The following is a 13,294-nucleotide window of genomic DNA, read 5'->3' as shown; positions in this document are numbered from 1 at the left end:
CTAGCCTTGTCTTTGGTGTTCTGCTGGATAGCTGCCTCAGGCTCATCCCTAGAGAAGTGACTTTACCTCCCTGGAACTTAGATTTCCCATCTGTTGAGTAAAGGGGTTGACAGATGATGTCTAGAGTCTCATCCACCATTCGTGTTGTGGAAGTCTGTGAGCCGCATCGCCCTCTGCCTTTTCCACTTGAGTGTCCAGCACAGAGAGGGTTAAAGGTTAAGGATCTCTCCAACGGACAGTTATTAACACGGAGGTGAGGTTCGCTGACTGCAGGTCTGCAACCTGATCTGGCCTCAAAGATACTCCAAAGATTTTCCGAGTGAGAGGCTGCGGCGGAGTCTCCTCTCTATTCCTTGCCCACGTCCGGGCAGGGTTGCGCAGCGCAGCGCTGTCTGCCTCCTGGACATCCAGCTGTCTACACTATCATCCTCAAACCGGGGTAATCCCAAACCGTTACACCTAACTCGGCTTCTCACAACCCTGCCGCTGCCCTTCCTTCGGGTCCCTGTCGGTTCCCACTACTTGCCACCTCCAGAAATGCCTCCAGCCGCTCCAGCCACACTTTGCACCCCTTGCTCTGGGCTCTGCGAGCTAGGCGCTGTCGAGAAGTCGGGCGCGCGCTCTTCCGGGGCGCCCAGGGCTCCTATCCTACCTCCGGGCACAGCCTTTCCAGTTCGCAGCTCCCCACGCCACGCCCCAGGACCCCTCAGTCGCCTTACGCCCCAAACTCCCGGGGTGCCCCGCCGGTGCACTCCTTCCTGCAGCCGTGCAAGGAGACGCCCCCCATCCCCCGCCCCCTGCGCGAGCCGGTCAGCGAGCCCGGCGCCTGGTCCAGCCGAGCCACGAGGACGGGTCTTTTGCCGGGCAGGGGCGGAGGAGGCACCTGGCCTCACCGGGCTCCCGGGGGCGCTTAGCTCGGAGAGCCAGCCGCTCGCAGGAGCCCGTTTGCCAGCGCGGGAATCCGGCCCCGAAGCGCCGGAGCCGCCGCCTCTGGCCCGCGGGCGCTCCCCGCCGGCACCGCGACCCCGGGACGCCGGAGTCCCTGGAGCCGCGGCAGCCGCACACAGCTTGCCGGCGTTCAAGCGGCCCCGCACGCTCCTTCTTGGGGCGCCACCAAAGAGAGGCGCGCGGGGACCCAGAAGCACCTCCCCGCGCCTGCCCTCCCCCTTCCTGCCCGCCCACCCGGGCCGCGCTGCGCTGCGCTCGGATTCCGGCAGGAGAGCGCTGCGCGGTGTCCCTGGCGCCCTCAGTCCTGCCCCGCGAAGTGGAGATGCGCGAGACGCAGGCGAGCGCGCGCAGCTCGTGAGACGCCGCGCCAGCCGGCACCATGCGCCTGCGGCCGCTGCCCCTCGTCGTGGTCCCCGGCTTGCTGCAGCTGGTGAGTGCTGGCCCGCCGCGCGCCCCGCGCGCTGGGGACGCGTTTCGGCGGGAAAGCCGCGCGGGGGCCGACCGGGCAGCGGAGCCTGGGGCTGCCTGCGACGTGGGGCTGGGGGCGCGCGGGGTGGAGGGAGTTTGGGGCTGCCTTAGGGCTCGGCAGGGAAGACTGGGAATGGAGGAGAGGGGACCTGGAGGCGGCTGAAGGACTTAGCAATGGTTGGGACTTGAGCGCTGGGGTCAAGTACGCAGAAGTGGCCGGAAAGGAGCGACACAAGGGAGAGATTTATTGAGAATCGGTCGAGGGATGAGGGTAAAGGTAATAGGATGAGGACGGGCTGAAAGACCTGCTGCCCGCCCAGAGTTTGAGGGGCTTGGTGGCTTTTATTTTTCACGTGGTGTTTTGCCCGAATGCCCGCAGACACTTCTTCCAGACCAAGGCACTGGGCATCCTCATTCGCAGGGCCACTTAGGGGCGCCCTGCCAGGGTAAAACTCCCGCGAAGGACCGATTTGGGGACACATAGGATTTGTCTTCGTTTTCCGTCTGGCGCTGGGAACTAGGATGGGATTTTCTGCCCGCGGGGACGCAGGATGTAACTTTAACGCGCAGACCCCACGCAGGATCCCTCACAGGGGCAGCTAAGCAGTGACTTCCCGCCGGCTCGGGGCGGCTCGGGGCCGCCGAGGAATATGAAGGGGATTAGAAGGTGGTTCAGGGCTCGCCGGCGAGGCTCTAGGCGACGGTTTGCCTTGTAACTCCCACCTTTCCTCGCTCTCCCCTCTTGGCACCACGCTGTCCTCCTTCTGAAACGTACGGATATAGTGTATGCATTACTTATTAATTATATTGAAGGGATATCCCAAGTAATACCTTCAAGACAACTTTTAAAGTAAGATTGTAGAAGGAGACTGCTTTGGCTCAGTATGCCTCTGGGTGGATTTCACCTGCTCTCGTGGCAGTTACCTTGATAGGGGCTATTCAGAGAAGAGGACTTTCTTCAGATGCCACCGATGCTTTAGTCCTCATACATAAGACTGTATGTACCCTGTTAGCTCTGGACTGTTAGAACAATGCTGAGGAACCCAAGCAGTTAGAGAATAAGGCTCTCTCCCCTTCCTTTTCCCTAATTTCCTCTTTCCTTACTTTCTCCCTCCCTTCCCCACTTTCTTCCTGTTACATTCTTTTAGAGGGAAAGATCAAGTAACTTACAAAAGTTTCTTAATGATGTATATGATATTGTGGAGGCAGAGATAGCTTGCAAATTTTGAGGATGAAAGGGACTCTATAAGGATTCTAGGGAATGGGAAAGGGCTTGTCTGTTGTTACAACAGAGCTAGCTTCACCTGCACAACATTAACTAAGAAATTCTTCAGTGGCACCAAAAAGAAAATGCATGATGTTCCCAAACGTCCTTGAATGAGCCAGAGTATCCTGGCTAGACTTAATTCTGCATGTTAAAATATGTTTTTTACATTCTAAGGTATTCTGCATATGATATATATGCCACATTAGCCTTGACTATCACTTGCTTTTTAAAATGTTGAATCTGGATTCCAATAAAAGATGATCTAACAAAGACACGTTTGTATGGTGTAAGTAAAATTCTAAAAGCCTGGGGAAATCAGGCACTTAGGTAGGGTGTTCACAATATCTTCATGAATCTCTTAGTTCATTAATTTAAGTTTGCCTTCAGTAATCATAAACCATGTATCTGTGTTAGACTCTTAAAGATAAGGAGATATATTTGGGCATGTCTTGGGAAAAAGTTCTCCTATCAGCTACTATATTGGAAATGTTGGGGTTTTTTTCTTTTCACACCATGAGTCAATAGGGAATGGAAAATACATCTTGAAGGGATTGTATACCCTCCTTAAGAGACAGATTCTAATATTACAGCATGGATTGATTGATTCGTTTTTAAGGAAGCTTATGTCAAATTCTAATCCGTTTTTGGTTTGTGCTTGGGTTGTAATGTTTTTTTTTTTCCTGGAGCACTTTGTCATGGTAAGTGAGGTGGGGAGCTGCAGCTGTGTGATAAGCACACATTCCTTACACTGCCATCCTTTTGGACAATAAAGGGCTGTTTACATTCTCCACATTCTTAGAGCTGTTTTCAGCCTTATAACACAAGGGGGTTAGATGTGAAAGGAAAACAGAGTGACTGAGCAGGATAGATCTAAATTAAAATAGCCCCCAATCCTACGGTGCCTCCCACCCTAGAAAGTATCAAAAAGGACAGATCATATTTGGCCCTTTGGATGGGTCATAGTTTTATTCTATCTTTTTCAGCTTATATTGAACTTCTTTGCTAAATCCCAGCAACAAATGGATAAAATGTTTTCTAGCTTTGGAAACTAGTCTTTTAATGTGCTAGGAACTAGAAACGTATATACTTAGTAGCTCTGCCATTGAGGGGAGGGTGGAAGGAGGTTGGTTTATTGTTGGAATTGGATCCTACTGTCCCATTTGCACTGCCAGCCTGAAGAATACACTTTTCAAAAATGCTAAATATTTTAAATGAATAACGGATTTCTTTAGGACTATTAAAAATTTGATGTCAAGAAAATTGCCTTTTTCATCTGAAAGTAGTCACTGAGAGTTCGGCACCAAACACATAGTATGGGTATGATAACTAGGATGACTTTATTTACTTTGGTGACATTTAAAATTTCTAAGAGAACATTAGGCTTTAGGCTAAGTTGATAAATATTGCAGGTAGCCTATGAAGTATGTGTGCATGTTACCTGGCCTTGCCCAAGTTTCCTGGCCTGTGTCCAGTGTTTTGACAAGTTGTTATACCTAATTAATAGGATTTTTGGGTATTTGCAAAATTTAAATACCAATCTTGAATGTATTATTTTCTTTGAAATCCTTATTATTCAGCAACATATTCTTTATAAAAATATCAGCAGTACATTATTTCTTTTCTGCCACCTAATGAGAAAATTAGCATTTGAAATTAATATTATAATAGAGTATTATTTTGTGACATGATACAAAGTAGACTTTGCCAGATGACAGCTTCTTACAGGTTTGCATGATCCTTTGTAACTCCTAATAAGTGTGACTTTTGCCTTTTGAGTAAAATGCAGATTATAAAAAGCTTAAATTTAAATTTAAATGGATGACTACCTTGCATAAGATAAATTTAAAATTTTAAATTTTTAAATAAATTTGTTACACATTTCAACCTGTTTTTCTGATCTAATCATGAGTTTATAAAGTAAAAATAAATTAAAAGTGATGTAAGTTAGCAAATTTTTAGAATCATATAAAAGAATATTTGCAATGCAAAATGTTAAAATTTTAAGTTCATCCTCATTATGTAGTATCATTCCACATGTATTTAAAGCATTTTTGTTTATCTTGACAATTAATAATTTTATTATTTCTTTAGTGTGGTATTCATGACATATTTATTCTCATTCTGTATTTATAATAAATAACTCGTGACTCTCTTCCATTCAAAAATCACAGTTTCCTTCATACAGTTTTGATCAATAAACATCAAAACAGTATTTCCTACTGTAAGATCAATGTCATCGGTTGGATGACAATGTGTAAGAGTAGAAACACCACCATATCATGGTTAGGACTTAGAGTTGGCTTGTCTTTAAAATTAACTCCTTATTGAAAGCATCATTATCATAGACATTTTTAAAATTGAGAATTGGGATTAGATAATTAAATCCTCTGCTCCAGCCTCTCACCTCCCAGTATAAAATTGTGTTCCCTTGGCCTATTCTGAGATTATGTTATCTGATTCTGTATTTAAATTTCTTCCCCATAGGAAATTGACTCCTCTTGGGAACTTATTTTGTAGTTTAATAGATTTCTGAATGGAAAAGAAGCTTTGTTAACCTCTCTCTTTTTCTTTTCTCAATTTTCTTTTTTATTTGTTTCTGATTAAAGGTCAAAATGCTAACTAAATAAGGCAGAAGGCTTTTTTGAAAGACCTTTTAGAGATTTTACATTGTCAACTGAAAACACATCGCTCTTGCAAAACAAGTGAATGAAGGCATGTTGATTTTTGTAATATGTTGCCCACCTTTTATCTATTAAAGAGCTCATCAATACATTTTGAATGACTTAGTAATCTAGCAATCAAAGATGGATACAAATGTGTCACCGGTTTTGTGATTCTGTAAAACTAGGACTGTCTGTCTCTTACTGTTTAACATATTCAGTGGACTCCTTTACTTGAAGCTTTGCTGGGTATGATTTGAAAAAAGAATTATAGCCCCACACTCAAGTGCCTACAGTGAGGGCTGTGTCAGCATTTCTGTAAAGAATCTCATTTCTATCTTAGCCGCAAGCATTATTGCCGGTTAGAAGTTGGCATTTAATATCTTGATTTGGGAGTCAGTTATTTTAAAGCTGCTTTAAAAAATTGGTCCACATGATTTTGTGCACTCATCCATGTGAGGTTACTCTCTAGGTTTTCTTACAGTGTGCAGGATGAGATCTAATAATTTCTAACTAATTTCTATATTAATTTCTATATTATTCATGCATAGTGGTGATAATTTAAATAGTAACATGTTTATTTTAAAGTCTTTTCCCAATTAACCTATTTATTGCACCACTGCAAGATTTTATGACACTATTTCATTATGATTGTTTTTAATTGTTCAGATGCCCTCATCAATGTTTTTATGACTTTTTCTTTACCAATAATCAATTTGAATTTTTTATTACTTGTGATATGACCAATGGTGTTGATGACAGCTCCATTCTTTATTTCAAAATCGTGCTCAATAAGAAAGGATTTAAACCAATTTGCGCTATAGATTTTCATATTATAGTAGGAATTCTAAGATATGATTGATTGAAAACTTCCATTTTATGTTATTTTTATGAAAATCTAGATAAAAACCTTCAAATAATTATTTTGTTCATTATGCTGTAAGAACAGTATATAATAAGAAATACTGTTTCTTCATGGAACTACCACTGAAAATGAGTTTCATTATTTAAATTCAAAAGCTATAGAAAATATTTTCCTTTTTCCTAGCCTAATCATTCAATAAATTAAAATAGTCCTTAAAATCACCATTCTTATAAATGTTGCCCATGTTAGATTTATGGACCTATGATAAGAGAAGTTTCATAAACTTAAACTGTAATGATAATAACGTTGTTTTAGATTTTCACATACTTTCCTGTTTTCAAGTTCCTTTCACACAGTTTATCCCGTTCTGTTCTCCCAATGAAACTCTGAGAGACAAGGATATTTCAAGTGTTTCCGTTTGTATATTGGAAAGAGCAATGTATTTGGTGTCAAAGACTTGGGTTCTATTTCTAAATAAATTGCACATTAAACAAATATTTACTTACAACTCTTTGACCCAGAGTTTACACTGAAATTATAGCAAACATTGAGAACATAGCAATAAGCAAAATAGAACTAGTCCGAGAAGTATGTATGAGTGTGTGTGTGCACACATGCGGGTGTGTCTGACTGTTGGGCATATATAGCCTCAGAGCCCTCATCTGTAAATGAACTCATTAATGATGAAGTGAATTAAAAATGATTTATATGTCTCCTTCCTACAGTAACGGTGTTTCTGGATTTTTTTTCATAAAATACATCTTTAGTTACTGCACAATTTGAGATAGGTCTTGCATACGAACATAATTTTTTTTAATAATAAATTTTATGTGGAGTTTATGCTGTTAACCACATCACAAATGATACACATACTCAGAAATAGTTTTAAAATACTGTAAGACTGATTAATATCATCCCTGCTTATGGAAAAGGAAAATTTAGTGAAACTAAGCAAAGGAAATAGATGAGCACTTATTTAACACAATCAGCAAAATGAATAAAATGTAAATTAAAATGGGGCGTTCAGGGCTTTTCCCCTCTGGACCATTTTTAAATTGTAAACTACTAACATCTAGTCATTGCTTAATTTAAATAAAAAGTAAATTGACTGTCAGTTAAATTCTAATTGTTAAGGCTAGCAACATTACAGGTTAATACTGTACTTCAACCAGAAAACCAGTATGTAACTTTTGTACTCCTCAATAGAGTGCAGCCGATTCAAATCAGGTATATGTTTAACTAACTCCAAAAGTTTCAGAAGTTCAGATGTGAATGGTATGAAATTTCTGAAAGAAAATCGACAAAGAATTGGCATGTGAGACCTATCAAAGATGAAGGAAATTGCTAATGGTCTTAACATGAGAAGACAAGCCAACCAAAACCGATTGACTAGTCCTGGGGTTCAGTCCCACTATACTTTAGACAATGTAAATGTCTTGAGAAATAAACCTTGACTGTGATATTGCTGTTTTTGACCAAATACAGTGATTCTCAGGTCATAAAAACATTTATGTAAATATCTTCATGGAAGACTATGCAAGATTGTGGTTTTCAAGCATTGTCATAGATACTGACAATTTTAGAATCTCATCTGTTGTACCTTAAATTACACAGCATGTAGATTTATTCACTCAAAACAGTAAGCAACTTAAGAAATGATCTATATTATTTGAAGGGAGAAACCACATGTGTAGTTCATGTGGCTGGTGAATGTCTGTGTGATTTCTGATACAGAAGTCTCTCCCTATTTGTGTGTGCAGACTAACCAGTGGAAGTGGTTGATTGAATATGATAATCTGCATGGTATTTTGAATGGATAACCTATACAATAAGAGCCTAAGGAATCTAAGAACCATTTAACATTTTGCAGTAATAAATAACAATGACTTTTATTAATACTATTTTGCACTGGGTAATCCAGACACAAGACATTTGGGATCAGCATAAGAAATACGGCTATGGAAATGAAAAGGGAGGTGAGGTTTTCAAAGGTGTGTTTTCCATAGTCGTGAATACACCTGCTGCTCCCTTGTTGATGACTCCCAGATCAGTATCTCATCTCCCATCCTGTTGCTCAGGCTCCAAGGCCATATCTCCATAGCTTCATTTTGACTTAGATATTTTACCAGCAACTCATACTCAACATATCCAACACCACACACATCTTTCCTGAGCAAGTACCTCTCACCATTCTTGGATTCAGATCTTAAAATCAACATCTTTCCCTTTTTAATGTCTTCAGACAAGTGATGTGGTATAAAGTGCTACATGTTTTACTAGATTCTTCCAGCTACACGATCTCATGATTCATCCTCACGTCAGCTCTGAAAGATAAACAGGGTGATAGTTATTGCATCCATTTTACAGATGGAGAAACAAAAGCCTTGAAGGTTTCAGAGATAAATGGTAGACCACATAAATGGTAAAACTGAAGCTGTCTACCTGGTCCAGCTCTTAGGTCATGGCAGATCCATTTGGAGCAGAAAGTTGTGAGATCCGTCATTGACACCAAGAACGCTGGGCTTGAGGGGCATTCCTAGGAATTGCCTCACTCTTCTCAGGGTCTATGCTGAGGTAGAAACCTTGATTCATCCATTTTAGGAATGTTTTAAACAAATTTGTCATAAAGTCAAACATAGAACAAATGGAGTCTTGCATCACATCCCTCAGTCAGGGGATCTATTGAGAATTAGCCTTACAGAGTTTAGTTTCCAAGTGCACTCAGCTTTTAAACAGCTTTAGGTTATGTAAAGTAATGTGGTTCTGTTAGGATCAGCAGAGGATTTGAGACTGATTTCTCAAGATCTCAACCCATACCACTTCAGATTGAAAAGATAAACAGGAAGAGACAGAAAGGCCTTAGTTTCTACTAAGAGCCACTTCATCCTGGTTTTCTAATGGACACATGCATGTATGAGAAGGAGCCAGTGTGTGAGGGAAGCTAGAGGGTAGGGGCCACACTTGTGCAGAATCTGCAAGCATTCATATATAATTTTGCTTCACCAATAGCATCCTTGCTGTCATTCTCTTTCCCTTCTTAACTTTTGTTGAAAATACGTATTTCGTTAGAAAGGTAGTACATTATAGTGGATGCTGTTGGCTCTCCACCCAGGAAGGCTTTGGATCTCCTTTAGCATTTCTAGTGTCTCTTTTGTTTATAGATTCCATTCTAGCACCAGGCACCTGTAACTCTCCTTCAGAGGATTCTCCCTGGGCAGTTAGACACACCTTGGCAGAAAGTACTCAGAACCCAACTATTGTGTCTGCTCACCCCTGCAGCTCTTGACAAATGATGGACAGGTGCCAGGGTGTGAAAAGTCCTGCTCCCTTGCTCTGAGATTTAAGGCATACCCAGTGGGGAGACAGACTGAAGCTGCCCTCAAAGGGACTTTGCCTGAGATCACACACTCCCATTCTCTGACCTGCTGCCCCCTGTCCCTTACCAGGCTCCCTGAAGCACTTCTTTATAAATCACTTGCACTCAAACGTTTGTCTCAATGTCTGCTTCTGAGGAACCCAACATAAAATTTCTGTTTAAAATTTTTTTAATACTCAGAAATTTTTAACATAACTGTTGTCACCTCTGCTTGCTGTCTTCTTTTTCACACTAACAGATAATCATTATTAGTAATTTAATGTGTATCTTTCCAGAAATTGTGGATATGTATGCTTTTATCATAACTATATCAATGTAATGCAATGTTCTATAACATGTATTTTTAATATAATAATATGTTTCCAGTTTTATACACTATAAAACAAGTTAGATTGTATTTCATAGCATTGATGTACCTTAATGTATTTAATCAGTCTCTTACTAATACCTTAACTTAATATTAATTAACATTTTGATTGTTTTGAATTCATTTGTAAGTGTATCTATAAAATGAATTCTTAGAATTAAAATACTGGTTTAATGCTGGAATGTACAACATGAATTTTGACAAATACAGGTTTTCCCTTAAATGACTGTACCAAAATACAGTACCACTTACAGTGTGTATGTGCACATATGTCCCTATCTAGACAGTGGTGTTTTTTTAAATTTTGTCAATCTATTCAAGGAAAATACCTCATTGTTTCTAAATTGTGTTAGATATTACTCATTAGGAAGGTGAAGTGTGTTTTCATATTTAATATCCACTTGTATTTCTTATTTGGTGATTTTCCTTTTTAAATAATACCCATTTTTAAATTCTTTTCTTTCCACAGCCTTTAAATTTTTATAGTTTCTTTTGTACACTGTTCTTGCACAATTTTATTTATTTTATTTTTCCTGCATATTTGATATATTATCAGGATGTTGTGGATACTATTTATATGCCTAACATTTTCAAAAAGTGTTTTTTTGCTTGAATATAAGGAAAGCTATTTATTTTAGTATATTTACATTTGTGTCAGTTCTATTTCTGAACTGGTAGTTTTCATAATTTTTAATTTGATTTTCCTGTATTTTATGTATAGACAATTATATTATCTGTAAATAATCTTACATTTGGCTCTCTCTGTTGAACATTTATGCCTTTTAAATTAAAATGTATTCTTTTAGTGCACTGAATAGAGCCTTTAGAATGCTGAATAGCACTGTGAAAGTGGGTATTTTTTTCATATTTCCAACTTTAATGTGAACTTTGCTAAATATGTTTGCTTTTAGTTTCTGATAGACTACCTAGTCAACAATGTGCTTTTATATTTCATATTAAAATAAATTTGTGCAGATCATAGAGGCTGACTTCAGATAGATTTTTGGTATTCTTCAAAATAATCATATATTTTTAAAGTGTATTTATGTTTCTTATTTATGAATACGTTCCTAATATTAAGCTGTTTAACCAAAGTTAAATAATCAAATTTTAATTCACTGATGTATGTGTTTTTATATTGTTAGTATTTTATTTGGGAACACTGACTCTAAAAGTAAGGTAAAGAGAAACATGTCAGGTTTTACATCAGAATTATTATAGGATCATAATTAGAAAGACTTCTATTTTTTTCCTCAGTTCTAGGAGAAGTTAAAATAGTTGAGAATTGTTTTTCTCTTGGAAGTTTGTTGGGCATCATTTTAGTTCACTTGACCCTTTTTGTTTTAGGAGAGGAGATCTATAAATATTTCTTTATGACTATCCATTCAGATTTGTTTCAATCTTTATTGAATTCCTTTTATTAATTTTAAAATAAAGGTGTGCACTTACAAATTTATTTAGAATGAAATTATATATACTACTATCTTAATTTTTAAAAAATTTACTCCATATCTGTGAATTTATGCCATATTTCCTCCCAAGTTTGTGTTAATTTTTTTGGAACAATAGTAGCGACTGCTTGGATTCTCTCTCTAGGTCTGCCATTGTAAATTGAAGCTGGGGTGGATTCAATAGTTAATTTACTAAGCTGTCCAAGCTGAATGAGGCCTCATGTTAAGGAGTGAGCATCCAGAAGCTCAGCCCATTTTTTGCTCAGTGAAGGACGTTGCAGCCTCCGGGCAGCTGCCCTGGAGGCTGCTTGCACTGCCAGCTCCTCCTGCACTAAGCTCAGTGTGGGAAGGGGGAACCTTGGGGATAAACCCTAGCTGACTGGTCAAGTGCCGTTCTCCTTGCCTTTGGTTATAGGCTGCTCAGCGCACTTGGCTTTTGCATCATTCTGATTCACTACTATTTATATCTTCTAGAGATATAAAGTTGATGACTCTTGGCATCCTTTCCTCTTCCTAGCCCCATGCATTTATTCTTGTTTTTGCATTACTAGTTTATTTCTTGGAAGTTTGGGAGGGAGGCAAGGTAAATACATTCACTCAGTTTTCCTCAGTGCAGCCAGAAATCTTTTACTCATTTTGGTCTCCTACTTCTTCATCCCCTACAATTCCATTCAGTCACAAAATCCTGTGAAATTTCCTCCCAAATCCCTCTATAAACTGCCTCTTCCTCCTTACTTGCTGCCATTTCATGATGAAAGCAGCCTCCTAACTGGTCTGCTTTATTCCAACAAAAGCCTCCTAAATGCATTCCGTATGCCATAGAATCATCTTTCACCTTTGATTTATTATGCCACTCCACTATTAAGAATGAGATTGTGATTGCCTTCTTCCTAACACATTGAGTCTAAGTTTCTCTCCCTAGTTTTCCAGCCTTAAGTGTCTCATCCAGTATTCATCACATATGCCTACCTGTAACCAGGTCTGTATCCTTAATACTCCATGAGCACTTTAGGGTAAAGGGAAAGTATAGGTTTTGATGTCAGACTGACTTGGATTCCAGTGCTCACTCTGGCATCTCAGAGAAGCCAATAAATCTTCTCAATGTCAGTTTCTTTCCTCATAAAATTATGGCAGTATAGCTATCTCATCAGGTTGAGATGATTATAAACAAAAGTGTAAAATGCCTAGTACCTACCATTAACTAAACAAAGGTCAATTTTCCTTTCCACTGGCAGCAGTTTTGGTTCTTTGTGCGCAAGTAACAGAAACTAACTGATAAATTTAAGCAGAGAAGAAAATCATGAAAGCAGGGCAGCTGCATGAAAGGTTGGAGAACCAGGCATGTCATGGGTCTTCATATCAGGAAAGTATCAATTAGCCAAGATAATGAATGAGTGCCTTTTTTTTTTTTTATTTCAGTCTTTGTTCATTTCTTTTAAGATGTCATGTTCTGGTTGAAAGAGCCTGGTTGTCTTGGGACACGTGCCTCAGCTTGAGAAGGGTGGGACACTTTGGTGAATAGTTCTGATCCTAGGGAATCAATGCTCTGTGTTCCCATGAAAGAACTTGTGATGAGAACTCCCACTAAATGAGGAGCTCTGTTAGGGAAAGAGACAAATCCTGCAGAGGAGATCCATTCCAGCTCTTCCTCCTCATCAACATGATCTTCCATTTATAAATAGACATGGACCACCAAAGATGTTTCAAAGAAATCATTAGGAAAGAGGAGGAAAAGGAGAAACTAACAAAACCTACCCTGGAGGAAACAAATAATGCATGGGACAAATTTCAATTTTAAAGATTATTACTTATTATTTTCAGAGAGTCGGGAGGATATTAAATCCTGAAAATAAGGGCAGACAGCTATCATGGAAAATCAACTAGGTAATGAG

General features: G+C 39.6%; 1 protein-coding gene across 1 annotated transcript in view; it reads left to right on the top strand.

Annotated features, from left to right (window-relative positions):
• The first annotated feature begins 1,205 nt into the window (after positions 1 to 1,205).
• Positions 1,206 to 13,294, top strand: part of NXPH2 (neurexophilin 2) — a 102,147-nt gene continuing 90,058 nt past the window's right edge. Inside the window, exon 1 of the mRNA XM_037020703.2 lies at positions 1,206 to 1,378. Within this exon, the coding sequence (XP_036876598.1) occupies positions 1,328 to 1,378 (51 nt within the window). The 5' untranslated portion in view covers positions 1,206 to 1,327. The remainder of the gene's footprint in view (positions 1,379 to 13,294) is intronic.

Source organism: Manis javanica, chromosome 7 (assembly GCF_040802235.1).
Source record: "Manis javanica isolate MJ-LG chromosome 7, MJ_LKY, whole genome shotgun sequence".
Classification (NCBI taxonomy): domain Eukaryota; kingdom Metazoa; phylum Chordata; class Mammalia; order Pholidota; family Manidae; genus Manis; species Manis javanica.
Note: the sequence above shows the minus strand (reverse complement) of the source record. Positions and strands in the feature narration are given on the sequence as shown.